Source organism: Gadus morhua, chromosome 21 (assembly GCF_902167405.1).
Source record: "Gadus morhua chromosome 21, gadMor3.0, whole genome shotgun sequence".
Lineage (NCBI taxonomy): Eukaryota > Metazoa > Chordata > Actinopteri > Gadiformes > Gadidae > Gadus > Gadus morhua.
Genome location: NC_044068.1, coordinates 19,280,151 through 19,304,054, shown reverse-complemented (window position 1 = coordinate 19,304,054; position 23,904 = coordinate 19,280,151). Strand labels below are relative to the sequence as shown.

At 46.4% G+C, this 23,904-nt stretch overlaps 1 protein-coding gene across 2 annotated transcripts in view; it reads left to right on the top strand.

The window, feature by feature from the left end:
- Positions 1-18,871, top strand: part of LOC115534044 (pleckstrin homology domain-containing family G member 1) — a 44,622-nt gene extending 25,751 nt beyond the window's left edge. For both annotated transcript variants that reach the window (XM_030344626.1, XM_030344625.1), the window contains exons 5-17: positions 2,738-2,784; positions 7,023-7,173; positions 8,208-8,339; positions 10,174-10,356; positions 10,653-10,748; positions 11,257-11,343; positions 11,868-11,901; positions 12,026-12,118; positions 12,315-12,376; positions 12,914-13,105; positions 13,247-13,366; positions 13,660-15,772; positions 15,942-18,871. In XM_030344626.1, coding sequence (XP_030200486.1) covers positions 2,738-2,784; positions 7,023-7,173; positions 8,208-8,339; positions 10,174-10,356; positions 10,653-10,748; positions 11,257-11,343; positions 11,868-11,901; positions 12,026-12,118; positions 12,315-12,376; positions 12,914-13,105; positions 13,247-13,366; positions 13,660-15,772; positions 15,942-16,909 — 4,278 coding nt within the window. In that variant the 3' untranslated portion in view covers positions 16,910-18,871. The remainder of the gene's footprint in view (positions 1-2,737; positions 2,785-7,022; positions 7,174-8,207; positions 8,340-10,173; positions 10,357-10,652; positions 10,749-11,256; positions 11,344-11,867; positions 11,902-12,025; positions 12,119-12,314; positions 12,377-12,913; positions 13,106-13,246; positions 13,367-13,659; positions 15,773-15,941) is intronic.
- Positions 18,872-23,904: the final 5,033 nt, after the last annotated feature.

Sequence of the window (23,904 nt, the reverse complement as noted above, 5' to 3'; positions counted from 1 at the left end):
GATCAATTTTCAGCAGCAATGGTGGTGGATACAACAACTCCCATTGTCCTTGGCTCATTCAGAACGTCCTCAAACCAAGTCTTTTGTTATTGTTTAGATTTAGAGACCCCTAGTGGCAGAAAAGAGTAATACACCTTTAACTTGTGATTGAATTAAAGTAAGTAAAGATATCTTATCTGCTGATCATCTATAACTCATGCGGAAGAGGTGTGTGCGTGTGTGCGTGCGTGCGTGCGTGCGTGTGTGTGTGTGTGTGTGTGTGTGTGTGTGTGTGTGTCTGAAGGCACTAATTATGTTGTAAGAAGGTCATAAAGCAGCTGCTGGGTCACCATCCCGGCCAGAGTTTGGAAACAGTTAGTCATCGCTGGAAGCCATGTGATCTCCATGGAGACAGGCATCCAGTGGGAGAGCAATGGATGAGGACGTGTGTGTGTGCACACTTGAGAGGGTCGTGATTTTGTGAGATGCCTCTATTATCAGTGGGACTGATTCAGCTCCAGTTGGGACCAGAGGAGTCAGGATAGTATCTGAAGAATTAGTCACGGTCAGAAGATCCACAGAGCCACGAATTGCTGCTTTAAACCACATGCCTTTTGCGCCTGAAAACACACACAGTTTGTTATTCTGCAGGCTTTTAATTGCAACCCCTTCAAAGTGTTCAAAGGATTCAAATACAGTCTCTCTCTCTCTCTCTCTCTCTCTCTCTCTCTCTCTCTCTCTCTCTCTCTCTGGTCTGTCCTTCTATGTTGGCTGTAGCACTGGCCTGAGTCAGCTCTGAGGGCTCCTACTGTAATGGGTCGCTACATGCTCACTGAACCAACTGCAGCTTGTTTGAGCAACAAGATCAGAATGTTCCACTGAACCCCAGATATTAATCGTCATGCAAACACGCCCATGTCACTTTGTCCGGGCCAGTTCTGCTCCTAACAAAGACCTATGATACACAGCCCGTGCAGAATGTCCCCTCTCCCCCCCAGGAACCTTGGATCTGAGCACACAGTAGAGTGAGAAACACTAGGGGGAATCTTAACTGAGATAAAAATTGCCAGCAGGAGCTGTCTTTCCTTTAACATTAAGTTGCCCATCCATAGTTTTCCTAGATAAGCTGAAGATGCAGCAGCACCACGTCGGAGCGTTCCCAGGCCCGATTTAGCCTATGGCCGTTTCATTCCCATATATTTCTTATTTGGATTTACAAGGACCACATATTATATAGCAGGGTTTATTTCAAGGGCTCCTGGCTACTTCAAACCGCGTGTGTGCTTGCCATTTGTGCACTTGCGCGTGTGCCAGCCTACAACTTACTAATTCATGTGTTCCTACTCGAGGGCCGTGTGTGTCTTGTGGGTTTAAGGCGTGCATGCTGCCTTGGGCTATTGGGAGTGTGTATCGAGTGTTTGTGTGCGTGTGTGTGGGTGTGCGCGTCATCAGAAATCAATGGGGGCACATCTGGTTCTGCTTAGCCGCTGGTCTGCGGCCGCAGACTGCTGGAGACGGGCAGAGTTGTGCTCTTCAATTTAAAGGCGTTCCCATGGAGCACCTCGGCTGCCCAGATCGGGCTCCTACACACGGCCCGGGTGGCTCTGAAGTAGAGGGCTGGGATGGACCGTTTCTGTTCCGTCGTGCATCCCTCCGCTCTTGCTTTGTGGCACTTTTTCGATGGTACATGTACTGTACGTGGACACTGCGGGAAAGCATAACATTCACACACATCCCTCAGTACACTCGGCCCAACACGTCGCATCACATGTTTTAGAGAGTGTGTGTTTGTGTGTGCTAATGACCCCCCCTGTTGTGGTGGTTTGGTACATGATGCTCTGGGAACCCGGCATGTTTATGGTAGCTCTTCCTATAGCCGTTAAACTTCCTGTGTCCGAAGCATCTTATTTATAGCCAAACACAAGTGTAATTAGACTCCCCGAGTTACACAACTGTATGTTTGTGTGTGTGTGTGTGTGTGTGTGTGTGTGTGTGTGTGTGTGTGTGTGTGTGTGTGTGTGTGTGTGTGTGTGTGTGTGTGTGTGTGTGTGTGTGTGTGTGTGTGTGTGTGTGTGTGTGTGTCATGGGGGAGAGGGGAGGAGGGTCATGATCAGGCCAAGTAAAAAGCTGGGAGGAGGGAGCAGGGGGAGGCTGGAGTCAGATGGAGAAATGAAGAGAGATCCAGAGAAGCTGGGGCCTGAGAAACAAGGAGCAGGACGGAGTCACTGACACAGACGGAGAAGGAGAGACTCTCATTCCAGCTTTGATAAGTCAGGCTGCCACGGATGTCTTTGAAGTACAGAGCGGCTATCGAGGTGGAAAGGGCCTAAATTAAAGGGGCGTCGGGGATGTGTGTGGGGGTCATTTCATCTGAACTCTCAGGAACAGGCAGAACGTACAGTTACATACACGCTCATCATAAGACTCACCTTTCAGTTCAGTACTAGTAAACGCTGTAGACAAGACTCTTTGTCCGTTGACACAGACAGACAGACAGACCGACAGACAGGCGGACATTGAAGAGTTAATTCTGAACACCTGGCCCCTCGCCCAGGCTACACTGTCCTGCACAGCCCTACCCTACGCACACTTGATCAGACTTGTACAAACTTGGCCTAACTGGGTCGTGCTGCTGCAGGCACTTTTGAGACACTGCATTTTTTAAGTAGTTTTGCAATGCCTTGATTTGCTTATTTAGCAAAAACGACCACAGTCAAGGTCAAACTCCTAATGTGTTTGTTCTTTTCCTTTCTGTCAGAGTGAAGAATTCCATATCTACACCCAGTACTGCACCAACTACCCACGGTAAGATGGTGTGTGTGTGTGTGTGTGTGTGTGTGTGTGTGTGTGTGTGTGTGTGTGTGTGTGTGTGTGTGTGTGTGTGTGTGTGTGTGTGTGTGTGTGTGTGTGTGTGTGTGTGTGTGTGTGTCAGCTCTTCTTCCGTGCCACTCTGTTTCCTTGCAACGGCTTCCAAACAACGTTAGACGCCAGCTTCAATTCAACTGTGTCAGCCTGATGGTATCGCAGCCTGGCCTTTAATACAATAAAAACCATTTCTTCCCTGACTCACATTGTCCTCTGCGCTTTCACCTCCACATACCCCGTTCCCAGTGTCTCACCTAGCCCCATTGTGTGCCTCAATAGAAGCCAAAATGACACCTTGCTTAGAAAAGTGTGTACTGTCAGTTTGGCCGCAGGCTTTCTCTCTCACTCTGTCTTTTTATATGGAGCATGTTGACAAAGTTACAGCTCTCACACTGACAGATGGGCGTTATCGTCGTCCCGCTGACAGTACTTACCAGCTGTAATGGTTTATTCCACACTGTCTGGTGGCCGTGGCATCAAGCCTCACGGGAGACCTGTGTGGGCGGAGTGTGAGCAGAGAGTGTGTGGGTATAAATGTATGTATGGGCATGCTAAGCAAAGCCATTAACCTGTAATGCTGGGTACCCGCTACAGGATAATTTGCCAGATGTTGTGCCTGATATCCCCCTTCCCACTGTGGTCACCAAAGCTCAGATTTCTTGATGGATGCAGAGCAAGTTCGACGCTGTCTCCCTGACTTCCTCCATAGTTCATCAGGATGTCCGCCATGTTTGTTTACGCGAAAGAAAATTCTTCAATCGCGAGATAGCAATTGTGATTTGCGAGTGTGAGTTGCAGTTTTGAGAATCAGGCCTGGGTTGTTGAGGAAGGGAATCGGTTAGTGTGTGGTGTGCTGTGTTGGCCAAATAAGTCACATTAAATGACAGTCTCATGTATCTTTAGCTGTAATTAGAGGAAACATCTAATTCAACATCTAGTGTTGACAGGCATAAGTGGCTGCAGTGGTGTACGGTGTATGTGCGACCGTGTGTTGCACACACACAAATAAAGACATACACAGTTCAAGTTGAAAATCATGCGAGTGTGTGTAGGTTAACATGTGAGCTATGCATCAAGATAATATATTCACTATTCACTCCCTCAGGCTACTTAAAGGAGGTTTCCTCTGTAGCACTGTGATGAGCACTCTGATATTATTAATGAGTTAATAATCTGTAATCGACTGCTGATTTAGTATGTGCGACCAAATGTATGTATGTTTTCTATGTATGTGTGTGTGAACGAATGTGAAGGGCGGTATTGTCAGCTGTTTGAGATGGACACTCTCCCTCTCACACCCTCACACAGCTGGTGACCCCAGCAAAGGTCACACACGACACATACGCACGCACGCACGCGCGCGCGCGTAGACAGTAGGAATGGAGGCTGCAGATGTATCTTGGTTTAACTGTGCTCTGAGGTCGGGTTGCCGTTGAAACAATGTAAGGCCTGTGTAGAGTTGAACTGGAATTTAGCTGTGCACGTGCACACACACTCAATACACTCCTAGACACATTCTTAAATACATAGTCTGAAATGTCTACATTTACAACAGCTCACATTCTATGGACCCTATTTTAACGGTCTGAAACGCAAGTGAGAAGCGCCAAATGCAAGTAGCTTTGTGGGCGGTTCTATGGCGATGTTGCTATTTTACCGGCGGATAAATTACTCTTGCGCCCCCCGCGCGTATCCAAAAAGGGTTGGTCTGAAGTAGCCTAATTAACCGGAGGGTGAGTTTGTGCGTACGTGCAATAGATAGATAGATAGATAGATAGATTGATAGATAAATACTTTAATAATCCCAGAGGGAAATTATTTTTGTCACGAACTCCAGATATACATACACAAATAAATAAATAAATAAATATTAAGAATAAAATAAAAAATAAAAAATATAACATATATATATCCATATCTATACATATACACACACACACACACACACACACACACACACACACACACACACACACACACACACACACACACAAACACACACACATATATATATATATATATATATATATATATATATATATATATATATATATATATATATATACATATATATACATACACATAAATATACACATACATACATACACATACATACACATACACATACATACAACATAAATACACATACATACACAAAAGATAAAAGATACAACCTACGAAAAACAAAATATACAAATAACAAATTTAAGGACAATATAAATATATATACAACACCATATATACACATACATATATATATATACATATACACACATACATACATGTATACATGCACACATATATACATATATAAATATAAATATATATATATATATATATATATATATATATATATACATACATACATACACATACATACACAAAAGACAGCACTGTACAAAAAGAATTGTACAGTATTGTGCAAAAGGTGCAAGAATTATAGTCCTATATAATAAATAAATGAATAAATGAGAGTGCCATCTCCCATCCCCTTTAAGAGTCATGAGCGCATTTTAATCGGACGAGTAGTTATTTTGACAGCGCATTTGCAGTCTCCGATGAGACAGATGCATGACCACATGAATTTCAAACCTCAAATGGCTCAGTTTATGGCCAAATAATATGGCCTAATTCACACATGAATAGTGATTTCTTACACAACTTCAGAAAGTCCTCAAATACATTTCGGCAAAGAAAACTTACTGTGCTAAGTTTGGTTAGGGTTAGGGTAAAGCAACATTATGCCTGCGCCCTTAAAATAGCATCTGAACAACGCGCCACTGACTTTAAACCAGGTATTTCCTGGTTTGTGGCGGAATTGTTTTACTGAAACTGCAAAATAGCACCAGGGAACGTTTGTGCCAGAACACGCCTCCTCCTTTCGCCGAACCGCCCCTTGGGGCACAAGATCCTAATTTACCGACGCGTGGCGCAGGAGGGAAAAGAACGCTTTGCGCCGCAAACTAGCAACGACGCATGTGTCAGTGTAGAAAGTAAATTGCGCTGGATGCAAGGTAGGGCCCTTAAAGTTAGCAAAATAGCACCACGTTTGTGCCAGAACACGCCTCCCCCTTTCGCCGAACCGCCCCTTGGGGCACAAGATCATTCCCTAATATCAAGGCCGGATTAACCATTAGGGCAACTGGGCACTTGCCCAGGGCCCGTGACATCAAAGGGGCCCTTGACAAGGTTTTTTTTTTTTTTTTTTTTTTTTTTTTTTTAAAGTGCAAACATACATCTACAGACACCACATAACACGACAAAACCCAGATACGTGTGACAGACATGTAACATATACCAAAACATAAAGAATTATACGGGGACAAGGACAGATTACAAGAGGGTTTGGGGAGGTGTTTGTGAGAGGGAGGGAGGGAGTGAGTGAGTGAGTGAGTGAGTGAGTGAGTGAGTGAGTGAGTGAGTGAGTGAGTGAGTGAGTGAGTGAGTGAGTGAGTGAGTGTGTGTGGCCAGATGCTTTCCTCCGGCATCTCCGACCCCCAACGCGATAGAGGTCACACCCAAAGCACCTTATCCCCCCTGATGAACCCCCCCCTCCCCAGGGCAGCCGGCCCTAACAGCCATTAACAGTGGTAATGGAGGTGAGGCCTATTAAGTTAAGTTAAGGCCTACCTAGCTGTTTGCTGTCAAGACAATTGAAACTTTCAATAAGTACTCATCAAGCCACCAAGTTCTGATGATAGCGACTTTACGATTGTTTGGGGGGGGGGGGGGGGGGGGGGGGGGCCTTGAGCCTTGTTGCCCAGGGCACAGAAAATTGTTAATCCGGCCCTGCCTAATATACTGACGCGTGGAGGGAAAAGCACTCTGCGTCAGCTGCAACCTAGCAATGACACATGCGTCAGTGTAGAAAGTAAATTGCGCTGGATGCAATATAGGGCCCTATGTCTTTATCATCGATAAATCGACACACACACACACACACACACACACACACACACACACACACACACACACACACACACACACACACACACACACACACACACACACAACCACTTTCATTTTGTGTGTGTGTGTGTGTGAGACCCTTGCCTTACATTGAAAGGCTCCATAGAAACGTTCCACATGGGTCCTCCACCAAATAACACTAGCTGAGAGGAGGACATGGCCTGCCGTCTCCTGTGCACCATGTACTGACCTGTGAACCTCCCCCCCAGGTCCGTGGCCGTGCTCACCGAGTGCATGAGGAACAAGGTGTTGGCCAAGTTTTTCCGCGAGCGGCAGGAATCTCTGCGACACGCCCTGCCTCTGGGCTCCTATCTGCTGAAGCCAGTGCAGAGGATCCTCAAGTACCACCTACTGCTGCACGTACGTCTGCTGCCTGCCTGCCGGTCTGCCTGTCTGTCTCTCTTGCTTGCTTGCAGACAAACGCGTGCACAAACATGCACAATTTCACACACACACACACACACACACACACACACACACACACACACACACACACACACACACACACACACACACACACGCGCGCACGCACACGCACACGCACACACACTAACACACACAGGCACACACAGGCACACACACACACAGACACACACAGACACACACACACACACACACACACACACACACACACACACACACACACACACACACACACACACACACTTTTGTTCTATGCACACCACCAGAGTAATGCAAGAACAGGCAGATGATTGGGTCTTGTGGGTGTAGTTAAATTAAAGTGTATTCCCTTGCAGGTAACATTTGCAGTGCTTGTGTGTTTTTGTGTCTGTTTAATGCAGACACACACGTTGATGGATGCCCTCATTTATTCATACAAGTTGCCATATTGCTGATCATAGTCATTACATTGTTTCAAATACCCTCGGGGAGACATGTTCCGTGTTGTAGTTTGAGTCAATAGCAATGTGTAGCCATGTCGCTGGCTACAACATGCCACCTGGGTGGCTGCTCCACAAGAAGGACACAGGGTCAAACCGGTTTATTGGGAAATTTGAAGGACAAGGATGTATAGCGATGGTGATCCATGTTGCCATGTAGATCTCCCTTAATGTGTGTAGTGACGGCTTGTTTAACCGGTGCAAATTCATTAGTCAATGCATACTCAGCCCTGAGAGTCCAATCTGTCTGACTCGGGGCAAAGTGAGGCTGCTTCAACCAGCAATCCATCACACACACTCCTCCACACAATAGTTTTATGGGTGCTAATAAAGTGCAGATTTGTACCTGGTTCTAATTGAAGATCCCTTACATTTATTCGTTTGGTAATTGTCCTCAACCAATCAGAATCTGGCACTCCTCAAGATCCGCCAATCAGATTGCAGGATGCGGTCCAAATGAGTGAATGAATCCTGGGTCTGTGTGCTGTGCAGGAGATAGCCAACCACATGGAGAAGGACACGGAGACCTACGAGGTGGTGCAGGAGGCCATAGACACCATGCAGAGAGTGGCGTGGCACATCAACGACATGAAGAGGAAGCACGAGCACGCCGTGAGGCTGCAGGTATGTCCGTACACGCAGGGTTCACTCGTCCCAGCGAGCAGGTAGGAAGTCATCAGGAGGAGATTAGTCTCAGATCCAGCAGTCTGGCTACGCTTTAGTGAGCATCATGGGAAGAGTGCGCAGAGCATTAACCTCGTTACCTGTTTCGAAATCAGAATCAGAATGACTCTTATTACATCTTTTTACAATTCTTAGGCTTGCTTCCTCAACAGCCACAAAGCAGCAACAATGTTAGCAGCAAGATAAAGTAAATAAAGATATGTTAAATAAAAATATGTAAAATAAGTAGCAGCATAGATTACAATAATAAATAATAATAATAATAAAATAAAATAAGTAATAAGAGAAATAAAAGTGTTAAAAAGTAGAGATAAGTAATAAGATGTACTGTAAAGTGTAAGTGTAAAGTGTTCGATATGGAGATTAAAACATTTCTACATGGTGTTGAATTCAAACATTTAAAGGTTTTCTAGGAAACTTGGTGTCCAGACAGATTTTTTCAGCTTAACTTCCCACTTCCCAAAAAAATCCCACTGCGCTTACAAACAACTTCATCCAGCCACCCATTGGTCAAAACAAATATGAAACAAAAGAAAGTCTGTCATAATTAAACCAGTCTAAAAACAGTTTTAGACTACGTGGAACGTATCCCAATGATGAGTGGGACACTAATGCATGAATTAGATGAAAGCAAAATAGTAAATAATCGTCAGCGTATAAGTTCCTGCCGGTTATGGTGAATGCCTTATGGTAGGTGGCCCCTGCAGAACCTAAATGCTATGCAGCCACATCCCCACACACACACTTGGCTCAGGCCGAATGTGGACAAAACTTGTTTTTCGGATCTCCTACTGACTCAAATACTAGTGCAACCAAATTCCTACTGGACCGAAACCCAAGTGGAACAAGTCGTGTTTTGTTTGGAGGTAAACTGCCTCTCTGGCAGCGGTGGTGCTTGAGAGCGCCCCGACCGTCTAACCGTGTGGTTTCTACCTCATTCCTGTTATTAAAAAGGGACATTTTTACATCTCTAGGCTCCTCCAACGGCCCCCTTCTTTATAGGATTCAGTTTGAGAAACACGTTATGTGCTTGCCAGGTTTGAATAAGCCTCCCTTTTAACCCATCCCCCATCAAGCCCACATCGCCCTGGCTCTACCGCGGGCCGAGGTCAGTCCTGGACGAGGACATGAAAGGAGAAGTGTTGTTTTAATCAACAGGGAGGCTGACGACGCTGCCAAGAGTGCAGGAATGTGTCTGTGGAATAAAATATCCTGGATCTTTGGAAGAGATTACGCAGCCTCCGTTGTTTTCCATGTAACCGCTGGATGGTCTGTGTTTCGCAGCATAACAAGACTGCATCTTCTGGTATCTTCCACTGTTTGATCTCGGCTACATTTCACTCAGGCGTTATCTGTGTGCGGTAACACTTTAGCCCAAAGCCGTGTCGGGCTAGACTCTAAATGTTGTTTTTGGATCTTTGTCTCAAAAATACAGTTCAATTTGATATGTAATGAGTGGAAAAACCCAGCCATGCAACATCCATCTGTTCTGTGTGCTTACCTCCGTTAAAACAATACCATTCTGTTTATTGCTGGGTGGGATTTGTTTGGAATTGGGATATTGCCGTGATATAATGGTATGTACATCTTTTCAGCTTGCAAGGCACACATGTTTAGAAAGCAATGGCAGCTTGGTAACAATCAATAATAACCAAACTCCTAGAAAGCAGTGGATATAATTGTTTTAATGGTTTGATGTAGGACACATCGGCAGAGACGACAGACATTGGAGGGGTCACCCTTTCTAAGCTTACCCCCCCCCCTCTCCCTGCAGGAGATCCAGAGCCTGCTGACCAACTGGAAGGGCCCTGATCTGATTGGCTATGGGGAGCTGGTCCTGGAGGGCACCTTCCGGCTGCAGCGAGCCAAGAACGAGAGGACCCTGTTCCTGTTCGACAAGCTACTCCTGGTCACCAAGAAGAGGGAGGAGATGTACACATACAAGGCTCACATCCTGGTGGGTGCCCTGGTCCCACACACACTAGTGTGTATCCACTCAAGTGACCATTTTACCCATTACAACGGCTGGTAACAATTCAGCTGAGCCTTGGACATCGATGTTTTAGACTGGACTTCGACATTTTAAACTGGACTATCTTCGTCTTGTACTCGTATGTTGTCCGTCTCGTGTGTCTTCAATGCACCGTACCAGTGTACCGTGCAAACAAAGCAACGGGAAAATTAAGTTTGAATTTGAAGTGAATTTGATCTTGTTGTCTGACGGCTCTCTGCTTTCTGCCCCTCCACTGCTAGTGCTGTAACCTGATGCTGGTGGAGATCATTCCCAAGGAGCCGCTGAGCTTCAGTGTGTTCCACTACAAGAACCCCAAACTCCAACACACAGTGCAGGTACAGCAGAGTTGGGAACTTGCAACAGGGCACGTTACAAGCTTCAGCGACTTTGAATAACCTTGTCAGATTGTGTGTTCCCATTACCTGTTGCATTCCTACATCGTCCAATGGGGTTAGTTGACAGTTTTTCAATAGACTTGGTTTGATGGCTTGATGATAGGGTGTGCAATCACTTTACCTTTGGGCGTAGGATGAAGGGTGGTTGCATCGATTTTCCCGTCAGTGTTTTGGTTTTAAACTGTAAAACCCGGGTCAGCATGGGTTTAAGTGTGACTGCTACTCTTCAGGTGTTTGGCCGTTCCCTAGACATAAACGCTGGCACATTCTGAGTTCTCAGCGTGACCAGACATTGTTTCGCTAACTACTGTGTTTAGTGAGGTGTTTTTGTGTAGGCAAAGTACAAGGGCCAACCTCAACTATTTGGCATCTCTGATCGTCTAATTACACCTACTTTGAGTTTTGCATCTATAACCGTTGTGTGTGTGCTGCCTGTCTCTGCCTCCAGGCCAAGTCCCAGCAGGACAAACGCATGTGGATCCTGCACCTGAAGAGGCTCATATTGGAGAACCATCCGGCCAAGATCCCAGCCAAGGTGAGAACCACGCACCCATTCATTCACTCACTCACTCACTCACTCACTCACTCACTCACTAATTCACTCACTCACTCACTCACTCACTCACTCACTCACTCACTCACTCACTCACTCACTCACTCACTCACTCACTCACTCACTCACTCACTCACTCACTCACTCACTCACTCACTCACTCAAGCTTTCCTCGCTGATGTTATGAACAAAGAGTGGTATGTTCTGTAACTTTCCTATTATTTCCTCTTGTGTGCCATTTATAATGCCTCCCTATCTGCATTTAATTCCTTCCTCACAATCACTCTGCTGTCTGGTCATTTGTCGGTCCCCAGCAGACGCTGGGGAAAATATAACTTTTCTGAGAGGAGTCATTGTGGTGATAGATATGGGGATTACTTGTAGGGCTTTTTGTTTGGCCAAGAAATCCAAAGAAACATGTGCTCTAGTGCCACCTAGTGTCAAAATGGCGTATAACGCTTTAAGAATTCATACTCTAACCATGGTTTTCATCTCTTGTATTCCAGGCCAAGCAAGCCATTCTGGAGATGGATGCTATGCGTAAGTGCACTTCAAGTCGGCATTCAGCAATAAACAATGAATGGCATTGATGGTGCAACATACACGCCCTTTAAATGTGGATTGTTGGTTTGTTTACCTGTGCGGTGTGCGTGCCCCTCTCCAGACCACCCAGGGTTTCACTTCAGCCCGGACGGGGAGAAGAAGGCCTCGCCTCAGACCCGGGACGGCCCCTCCCCCCGACGGGCCCGGCGGAAGGGTAGGACTCACCCTTCAGACCAGTGGCAGTGTATCGCTCATACAGCTACTGTCCAACCCATGACTAAGGCCAAATCTTACCCCTTCCCCTTACCCCTTCCCCTTTGCCCTTTCCCCTACCCCATCAAAACAAGGGTGAGGGGTAAGGGGAAGGGGTAGAAATGGGATTGGGCCTGACTCTATGTGTCTCTCTGCAGAGCCTCTGTCTAAGGTAACGAAGAACGGAAAGCAGAGCGGCCCCAACACCGAGGGCCAGAAGGTACGTTGTGAGGGACCACACGTTGTGAGGGGCCACACCCTGGGGTTGGGGATTTTTACAATGGACACTACATCATGGTTGCATAAAATCACGATGTGTCCAAGTCCAATACCGGCTCAAAATATGTCTCTCGTTATAAGCACTTGTTGATGTAGGTTGACCCTGTTGGATGCAAGCGATATAAGAGCTACCTAGTCGAACCTACCAACACTAGGTTAGGAACAGCAAGGTTGTTACTCAAACATGCCTAGTAGCCTTATAGTGGACTTTTTAATGGGTTTATTAGGTATACCACAGGAATGGGGAACAACAGTGGTTAGCAGATGATTGTTTCCCCCCTGTGGCAGAATAGAGCACAGCAGCTGCTCACTTAATTAAAAGAGTTGCTAACCCTTTAGACAGGTAAACCGCAAAAATCAATGTTATAAATATAGAGGTATCGCCAAACCCTACTACACATAAACATATTCACACCAATGCAGAGAAACATGAAAAACGAATGTTGACATTGGTCTTTATAAACTTTGTCCATCCCAGCGGACCAGTCTAGGAGCCACCCTGCTCTCCCCGGTGTCCCAGCTGGCCCTGGGCACGATTGGACGCAGCCGCAGCCTCATCAACCAATCCCAAGAGTCCCTGGACCCATGTGACCACTACGAACACAGCGACAGAGAGGAAGGGGAGGAGCCTCACCAGCAGGACGCTGACGACGAGGATGACAGTGGCCTGGTGAGCCAATCCGGGCCGCAATCTAGTCAATCTGCTGTCACATGCCCTGATGTCAATTGTGCAGACACATTAACCATTGAGAGCTATTTGTCAGTCTTTTGTGTCATTGTCCATCTTTGAACTCCTCGTTACTGTGTTCAGGGCGGCGCGAAGAGGCTGCGGGTCCCTGGAAAGAGCAGCAGGAAGAGGCTGAACCCTCAGGCCTCTGTGGACAGCATAGACCAGTGGAAGTCCTTCAACATGAGTCCCTCAGACCTACAGGTAGGCACACGCAGAGTCAGCTGCATGCCAAAGATTATCATGTAGCCTGTTAGGAGACATGTGTATACAGTGATATCAGTGGTAATATCAGAGGAGTTGATATCTTGTCTATCATAATGTATACAGTGATATCAGTGGTAATATCAGAGGAGTTGATATCTTGTCTATCATAATGTATACAGTGATATCAGTGGTAATATGAGAGGAGTTGATATCTTGTCTATCATAATGTATACAGTGATATCAGTGCCCCCATGTGTTGACCTCCCCGTGTGTCCCCTTGGCGTGTGCAGAGGGCCCGGGACTGTCTGGTCCGAGAGGGCAGCCACCACCCGCCCCTCCTCCGGACGCCCAACGTGAGCGAGGAGCCCGCCGAGTCCCCTGCCCCGGCGCAGACGGCCCCGGGAGACCAGCACCAGGTGCGCAACATCTGGGCGGACCACCGCGCCCGCCGGGCCATGTTCCCCACCCGCCAGCGCACCATGCAGCCCGACGACGACGAGGACATCTACCAGATGTTCGTGCCCACGGAGGCCGGCGGGCCCGAGCCCGAGACCCCCCCGGCGGCAGGCCCTGAGGCGCCCTCGTCCCCTCGGCCCTGCAGCTGGCACGTGGAGCAGGTGCCCACGGTGCAGGTGGTCCCCCCGCCGGGCAGCCCCGGGCGGCTGCTTCGCCGGGCCAGCAGCGCGGGGGAGAAGGGCAGCGAGCCGAGGCCCCCCGGGACGCCCACGGAGGGGGCCCTCCACACCGAGTCGTCCAGCAATGACATCTCGGGGTCGTCTTCGGCCGAGCAGCTGACCACGGACGACATCGACAACGTCTACGACAACATCAGCTATGAGGACCTGAAGAGCATGGGGCTGGTCCGAAGGGACGAGGAGGGGCGCCCCTCTCGGAGAGACTTGTCTGTAGACAAATGGGCCTCCAGCAGTGCCACGGGCACTCCGGCAACACCTGGAACACTGCCGGCAACACCTGGAACACTGCCCGCAACACCTGGAACACTGCCGGCAACACCTGGAACACTGCCCGTAACACCTGGAACGCTGCCTGCAACACCTGGAACGCTGCCTGCAACACCTCAAACACTGCCCGCAACACCTGGAATGCTGCCTGCAACACCTGGAACACTGCCCGCAACACCTCAAACACTGCCCGCAACACCTGGAACAATACCAAGCAAATCTGGGACACATGGCGCTCAAGATGGTGTTGCTTGTAGTCCGAGGGCCGCAGAGTCTTTAAAGGAACCTGGCAGACCCTCAGAGAGCAACAGCTCCCAGGACGGGAAGCCCTGCGAGCTGAAGATAGTGGAGGAGGAAAACATCTACGACACCCTCTGCTTCAGGGAGCCCCCCAGAGCAGAGCTCCGGGGCAGCGCTGAGCGGCTCATGCAGCAGGAACAGCAGGGGGGGGACGCTCTGTTGGCCTCTGAGCCAGAGTTCAGCGACGGCCTGGGGGGTTTTGTGTCCGAGGAGAGCCTCCATTTCGGGGAAGATGAGGGACTGTGCGCCTCTGGCGCGATGCGGTGCTCCTCTGAGCCGGACTACTCCTCCTCGTCTGCGTCCGAGTGCTTCGTCCAGCACTCGCGCACCGGCGACAAGATGTCAGAGAGGGTGGACGAGATCTGGAACGACCTGGAGAACTACATCAAGGTCAACGAGAAGAAGGCGGACAGACTGCCGGCCGCCTTCCCGGTGGGCTCGGGGGAGGCCCCCAGGTGGCCCTCCTCGGCCAAGAGCAGCCCCACCAGGACCGCCCCAGCCTCCAGCGGCGTGGTCACACAGAGCGGCTCTGCCACCAAGAGCCCCCCAGCCCAGCACCTCGACCCCCCAGTCACCTCCACGGCGGCCACGCCCTCCTTCACCATCCCCATCATCAACATCCCCGACCCCCTCTGTGAGGACCCCTCTGAGGAGCGGGCTGAGGCAGAGGAGCGCCCCGGCCCCGCCCTCCCCGGCCCCGCCCCGCCCACCGCTCCAGAGCCCGCCCCGGGCACGGTCAAGAGCATCCGCAGTCGCCTAGCCCGCCTGAGCAGCGGCAGCTTCCGGCTGGAGGACGACGCGCTGGTGGAGCTGCCCCCGCGGCCCGCTACCAGGGAGAGCCAGCTCCAGGACCTGCACGGCCTGTTCCCCGGGGAGCTGGCCGGCCTGGGCGCCCCGCTGGCCTCCTCCTCACTGCTGCTGGGCGAGTCGGTGGACTTCCCCCTGGACCTCATGGACAAGACCAAGAACCGCGTGTTCCTCATGGCCCGGCAGTACAGCCAGAAGATCAAGAAGGCCAACCAGCTGCTGCGCATGAGGAGCATGGACCCGGGGGACGCGTGCGGTCGCTCCAGGGACGAGAAGAGGCAGATGGACCTGGCCGCCATCCTGGAGGAGAAGAAGCAGGGAGGCGCCGCCATTGGTAACGTGGACGTCTTGCTATGTAGCCACATTCACAGTTTGGGTTATGTGGAGGGTGAGACGGTGTAGAATACAGCTGAATCATATTGTTATTTTGCAGTAATATTTCCGTGGGGTTCAGTTGAACATATGCATCGTATCGATCATTCCTTCTTGTGACACTCTTCCAGGTGCCAGGATAGCGGAGTACTCCCACCTGTACGACCAGGTCATGTTCCCCCCTGGGACCAGCGGCCACGCCTCCCCCTCCCGCCACCCCGGCCTGCCCTCCTCCCCCTCCATGCCCGAGCGCTCCCTGGAGGACGACTGGCTGCACTCCACCTACAGCAACGGAGAGCTGGCCAGCTTCGTGGCCTGGCCCAACGAGATGGCCTCCGCCCGGGCCTCCTCCACCCCCCAGCTCCGCCTCAGCCCGGCCTGCTCGGTGCCGGCCCTGAGGACCCAGCCCGGCCCCCCCGCCCTCGCCAGCCCCCAGAGGTGGAGCAGCTGCATGTCGGCGCCCAGTGAAAAGGAGGAGGAGCACGTGTACAGCACCATCAAGAGACACCCGCCCCCCGCCGACTCCACAAAGACCCCAGAGCACAGCCGCTGTCGCTCCACCGGCTCCCTGGGAGACCGGGACCAGGAAGAGAGGAACCTGCCGGAGCCCGGCTTAGGGGACTCTCCCCCGGCCCGACACGCGTTGGGCCCCACACGCCCCCCGCTGGGCTGGGCCGGGCGCCAGAGCAGCCTCCCGGAGCAGGGCGAGCTGCGGCGGTCCGGGCTCACCCTGCAGGACCGCCAGCAGGTGGTGGTCCTCCACCGCCAGTCGGCCCTCAGCATCCTGGCCGCCACCCACAACTACCTGGCCAACTTCAAGGATGACGGCGACGATGACGACGACTACGTGGAGATCCGCTCGGAGGACGAGTGCGAGGGGGAGCGGAGCAGCGGGGGGGAGGCACCGCAGAGCGGGGGCGGACCCGTCCAGACGCAGAGCCTGCCCTGCACGCCGGTGCGCTCCTGCCAGCCGCTGAGCTCGGTGGGGCGGGAGAACCTGGAGAGGTACCTGTGGAGCGAGCCCCAGGAGAACCAGCCTACCCTGGGCCGGGCGCTGAGGGAGAAGTTCCAGTGTCTGAGCTCCAGCAGCTTCGCCTGAGGCTGTATCACGAGCTGTGTTACCCAACCGGCAGCACTGCGTCCCCGTCAGCTGGGCATCCGAGCTTGTGCAGATGCCAAGATAAAGAGAAGGACAAAGAACAAACTAAAGTTACACTTTAAATAGCAATCTCTCAAATGGTATATTTGCAGTTTCCTCCTAGTGCAACCCCAACGACTGCAATAACTGCCTTCTTACCGTTGTCCTAACATGCAGTTCAATGATGCCAAGAATCTTGCGTGCGATAGCATGTGAGCTGCTGCTGCATCCATCCAGATCTTTATGCATGTTTCACTGATCTAAATAAACATAGCTGTTCAAGAGATTACGCCCTAATCTTATAACGAAGCTATTCAGTCTTTCTAACGCATCAAGTGCTTCCGCTATAGATTGTTATTAGTACAGCCCAACGGTATTTTGTCCACTGCAGTCTACACAGGGTTATAGCCAAGAAAAGTGGACTAATTGACTGAATGTGCATCATTGTAAAAACACCCCTCCATTATTTATTATTTACATTTTAAAAGGAACTTAACTGAAGCGTTCATGATCTTGCTTCCTAGCAAGTATTGAATCTTTTCTTTTTAAAGCAATTCTTTTAAACTACCAATAAGGTTATTTTAACTGTATTTACATTACTAGTTAACCTTAACCTGTGTAATATAAATGATCCACAAACTTGTTTTCAGTTGTTTCATGCCTATTAAACAATTCTGAACAGGCAGCTTTCATAAATATGCAGTTACATATTTGCTTAGGCTGGATGTGTGGCAGCACTGAAATAAAGTTTTAATTTTTTAGGAAAAGCCAACGCAAAAGGACGGAACTAAAAACAGTTGTTTATAATGAGATCCTTCGGATTTGAATGTCACCGGACATCGGGCTTGTACAAAGCTTTGGTCATTTTGAGGTTACTGCGTTTCTCCTCACCGTGTTGGCCACATGCTTCTCAATCAGGCCCAGATCCATTTGGGGTATTGTTGAGGAGCCATAGGACTTCATTTGCAGTCAGTCTGCAGAATATATCTTAACCATATGTGTCATCCATGGTGATGTAGAATGTACGTGCATCTCACAATCGGGTGTTATTTAAAACCCATTCATTTCAAAAACCTGTGTTACACGAGGGACCATGGAGAAACGTGTTGCACGCGAGTTGGAATGGAAGAAAAATGCAGTACTGTATTTGGTGTATTTTATTTTGTTATTTAGTTTACTTCATGGGACACTCCCTACTGTCACGCTACTGGTATTAAATCAAACTACCCCCCCCCCCCCTTTCACTCCACTCCCCACGAGACTTCAAGTCATCAATGTCAGTCAACTAAATGTCACATCACAATTTAGACTCACTCACTACGTAGCTTGCTTTTTGTTTTTATTTGACCCACAATGGTTACAACACCTACTTGATTTCAATGTTCATTTGGGGAAAAGAAAACTTGAAATCGCTTTGTAAATGAAAGTACTATATATTTATTAAAATGATGGTGAAATTTTGGTTTCAGAGCGCACACTAAATTTGCTTCAAATACTGTGAATATTTCAGTAAAGATTCTATTTTGCGCACTGCATAAATCCAGTTTCTTGAAAAAGACTGCTTTAGATGCTTAGAATGCAACCAATTGCTCGTTCATATCACAAACCAGTTCCATCATAGTCCAGTAAAATGAAGTATATTTCTTGTTATGCCTTTTTGTATTTTATTTTCACAGGTGGTGATTTACAGTCCTCATTGGCTCTTTTTTGCACTTTCCTTTGTTTTTAGATGGATTTGTTTTTCTTGTAAACACTTTGTAAAGATGTACATTTTAGGAGAGTTCTTCATGTATGTTATAGTTATGCTTAATGAGGCTTTAACGTTTTAAGTTATGTGTACTGTATTTTTTAACTGCCTAGCTCAAGGAAACAATGTACTGGAGGTAATAAATACATTTAAATTAAACTACTTCAATGTTTTGATCCTTTGCCTTTAATTTTCTTTATTTACTGATAATGTGACTTTCCACTGTCAATCCATCTACTGGAAACTGGGCTCGCACTATGTGCACGTCTATACTGTTGACAGGCTTAGTAGGAGGTAGGCCTACAAGCTCATTGAATTTGCAAACAACAGAACAAAAGAACAGTTGAACCTCCTATACTGACCTCCATTTAAAAAATGTAAAAATGGGCTTTCAACTTTAAACTGATATATTATTTTAATATCATGAATTTGAAGTATTGAACGACAATATAATTCATTGCCTGCCCTTTATTTGGCCTGTATATAGTATTCAAATGTTAACCTTTTAATAATAATTTAGATGTAATTATGATAGGTTACCTACCGTGAGCACTGAGTGAGTATATAATAAAACATAAATCTGCACTCACAATAAACGGCAGTTCAAATTGTAACAAATATAAATAGGATAAAATACAATTATTTTAACAGAATATTCTGGATACGTCAGTCTAATGTGTTGAGTGGATGTTAAATAAAAATGGTCAGGCAGAGCATCATAGCTCCACCACAGGTCAAATCACTCCTCAAACAGTTTACAACATTGGAATGATTTTCCCTCTATATTATACCCTCGTATTACGGAACCCTTGAGGGAACTGCATAAAAGTTACAATAAAAATCGATGCTATATAGGATTTGGAAAAAATATATACACTAAAAAAAGAAAACGAAGGTGTGAAAAAACTTTGGGGTAAAAAACAACAACCTGCAGGGTATTCTATATATTGTTCTGAGAAATACTTTAACCTGTTAATTCTGGTTTCGGCTCTAGACATGGCTTTCAAATAAGTGAAGACATATTAAGAGGTTGCTCCGTGCAAATAAATGTAAAATAAAAAAGTATGTATTTTTTTAATTGCCTTTATTTACATTTATTTACTTGGTTTCAATGTTCATTTGGGGAAAAGAAAACTTGAAATCGCTTTGTAAATGAAAGTACTATATATTTATTAAAATGATGGTGAAATTTTGGGTTTCAGAGCGCACACTAAATTTGCTTCAAATACTGGATAGAGTGGCGAAGTCACGCCCCTTCCGGTAGAGCTCATGGGACCTATGAGATCGAAAAATATGAATGGGTGTCAATGGAGAGAAAATATTTATTTTCTGGTCCCAGTCTTTATATGCCCTGGATTACACATATGTTGTTTGTGGATTTAAATGATAATTTTTCATGCAAAGAAAACAAAAAATGTTCGTGAAGAAGTTTGATAATTTTAGGTTTTATGTGAGGCCGCTTTGTGAACTACAGCTCTTCGCTGCTCTCGACGCATATGATATACGTCACCACACCCGAACTTTGAACTCGGCACAGAGATGGCGTTCTCTCTGCTCCACTTCACCACTTTTTTTTCAAGGCGAGGATAAAAGCATAGAAAGAGGTGAAAACCACTATAAGTCAGGGCATGTGGAGAGTTTTAGTTATGTGCCAGCTCTATGTGCCATCTCTGTGCCGAGTTCCAAGTGCGGGTGTGGTGACGTATATCATATGCGTCGAGAGCAGCGAAAAGCTGTACACTGGAAAAAGCCTTCTGTTGAACCAATTAAAAAAAACATGGGTAATGGTTCACATCTATATTACATAACTTGAGCCAATGACAAATATATAGCTTGCCTCAAACAATATTTCCTATGTTCATAAAAACAAAATAATACAACTTGGCACCAAGTATAATTCTATTCTTTGAATGAAGTTAATACATTTAAATCGTCTGTTAAATCCTAAACAAAAAAATATTGATTCACTCCAACAATTGTTTCTCATTTAAGAAATATCTATCAGAAATAATTTGTTTTATCCAATCAAAAAGATTACAATTTAATCAAACAATTGTTTCTCATTTAAACATGAACATTTTTAAACATAACATTTTTTTGTATACATCATCATCATCATCATCATTTTTTCCCGCTCGGCTCTCGCCGCTTCATGGCCTTGGGGTGCTTCTGTCTGGATTCGACATCACATCTCGACATCAGTCAGGGTTAGGTGCTTTGTCAAAGACACCTCGATACTCTGCTTGGATCGAACCAACAACCTTCAGGTTACCTGCCAACCCGCTCTACCACCTGAGCTACTGCCGCCACACAATATACAATATATATTAACAATCTAAATGGCAGAGTTAGGCCCCGTTCACACGAAGCCGATTTCATGGCGAAACCGCAAAAGTCTTGTACGGTTCGGCCTTCCGTACACACGAAGCCGGCGAATCCGCTGACCGAAACCGCAAACTTCTGAAACCACCCTCGGAGGTGGTTTCAAATCTACCCGGTTTCGTTTTGGATTCGTGTGTACGCCTGAAACCGACTGAAACCGCAAACCATGACGTCATCGCCCCACCCCTCGACCTCCTAGCCAATGGCTCTTAAGCCCGCGGAGTCTCAGAAATCACATGCGAGCATGCGCATAAGGGCAGCCTTTATGCGCATGCTCGCCTCTTCTTCTTATTTCATTTCTTCTGGATTTCTGTACCAGAAGAGGCGCCCCTTATGGGCCTGGAATGTGTACTACAGCGTTTCTACAGATCTACCCGGTTTCGCTTGGCTTCGTCTTTACGGAGATACTTCGAAACCGTTTCGCCCGTTTCGGCTTCGTGTGAACGGGGCCTTAGACCTACTCCAGACCTCCCTCCAGACACAGACAGACTGTCCTAGCTCACAGAACCAGTGAGTCATCGTCACTCTGGTCAAGGCTAGTGCTTTCACCTCAAAAAGTCGCCAAAAGTCACCAATAGCAGCTGAAAAGAAGCTAGATTTGTCGCTTGTCGCTGTTTTGAAAAAAAGTCACCAAAGTGGTCTGAAAAGTAGCTAAATATAGCGACAAAATCGCTAAGTTGGCAACACTGCGGTTTGGTCCAGTAGTCGTAAGCGTCTTTGTATTTAATGCGCATGCGCAGGCTTGTACGTAACCTTGAAATTGTACATTTGTCTGAACAAATATTTCTAAATTGAGCTCCTAATCAAATATAACAGTGCTTTAGGAAGAAAACCAAAAAAAAATATTTGGATTGAATGACAAAAGTATTAATCAGTTGAATACACAACCTTAAAATTTTACATTTGTCAAAATGGATATTTCTTAATTGAGCTCCTAATTAAAAATATCTATATTTCACAGTATTTTGAAATAAAAAAAAGTCATTTTAAAAATAAAACAAAAAATGTTTATTTGAATTGAATTACAAAATAATAATCAGATGAAGTACGGCTTAAAACCCTTTTTCCAGTGTAGTTCACAAAGCGGCCTCACATAAAACCTAAAATTATCAAACTTCTTCACGAAAATGTGTAGTTTTCTTTGCTTGAAAAATTATCATTTAAATCCACAAACAACATATGTGTAATCCAGGGCATATAAAGACTGGGACCAGAAAATAATTATTTTCTCTCCATTGACACCCATTCATATTTTTCGATCTCATAGGTCCCATGAGCTCTACCGGAAGGGGCGTGACTTCGCCACTCTATTTTATATATTTTTCTGAGAAATACTTTAACCTGTCAATTCTGGTTTCGGCTGTAGACATGGCTTTCAAATAAGTGAAAAACATAGGCCTATTAAGAGGTTGCTCTGTGCAAATAAATGTAAAAAAAAAAAGTATGTATTTTTTTAATTGCATTTATTTACATTTATTTACAATTATTTGGCGACCCAATTCAAATCTCCCGCGACCCAGTCTTTGGGAAAGGTAAGGGATAATGTATAGTACGCCGGTCATTATCGGGAAAATAAGCCCCGACTGAAGGGGCTTATTTTTGATGATGACCGGTGACGTTCTATACATTATCCCGCTTATTACACGGCTACTGGCCAAAACGAAAAAATAACTTCACACAGTGGGTCATTTTACAATTTAATTGTTTCCAATGTTCGTGTTGATCAGCAGAGAAATAGTGTTGAGTGAATAGTGCTGAGTGATACAAAAAACGGCAAAAAAATCCACATTCCTTGACAGCGGTCAACTTAAACTTAGCAATGGTGAATTTATCAACTATAGTTCACCGCTGGAAGTTGTGAAGGGCCCATGCAAGTGAATGGATATATATAAATGCCCCTGCAGGGAATTTTTTAACCCTGCCGTTTTTTCCTTCGCTGCAATAAAAAGTTTCTCTTTTTTTTCCCAATTTCTTTTTTTAATTTCTTTTTTTTCTTCTATGCACATCCGTACGTTACGTACATATATGATCTACACTAAATATTAACCCAAGAAATATATGAATAACACACATATCCATAGAAACCTAATTTGATTAAACTGTCATTTAATTTTTTTCATGAGAAATCACAGCAACAGCCATACAAAAATATAGCTGCGAGCAGCATTGTGGGGGTCAAGCAGAATAGGACTCCATAAACTAATTTTGCTGGACAGACGCAATCGGCTAGGTGGCTACATGATGACCGTCTCAGTAATTAGTAATAACGACTGCTGGTGGAATGAACTAGAGCAGGGGTCTTCAACGTTTTCCAGGCCAAGGACCTCCAAACTGATGGAGAGATGGAGCGGTGACCCCCTACTTATATAATTTATAAAATTGTGTTTTATATTAAAATGGTCCTATAGTGCCATGTATAAATTTACCTTGTTATTTTGCATTCAATACCAAGATATTCAAATAATACACAGGTTCATATATTCATGTCTTTATTTTAAACATGTGCAAGGTACAGTGAGTAGGGTGGCCATGCCACAGCCATTCATAAACATAACATAACATAATGAACTGATACCTGCCAAGATCAACAATGTCTGTCAATTGCATGTAATCATGCATAAAAGCTATTCAAATAGACATTTTTAAAATATAAATCTGGAAACGAAAATTAGTGATGTCTTCCCTGCTTGACCCCCAAATAAGGCCTATGGCATGCTGGGAAATTGAGTTTTTATTTCAGTGCATGTTAAGAGTTTGATTCGCGTGTGATAAGAAGATACATTATCTTTGATAATTCTCATTATGTGTTTTAGACAGGTTCAAATCA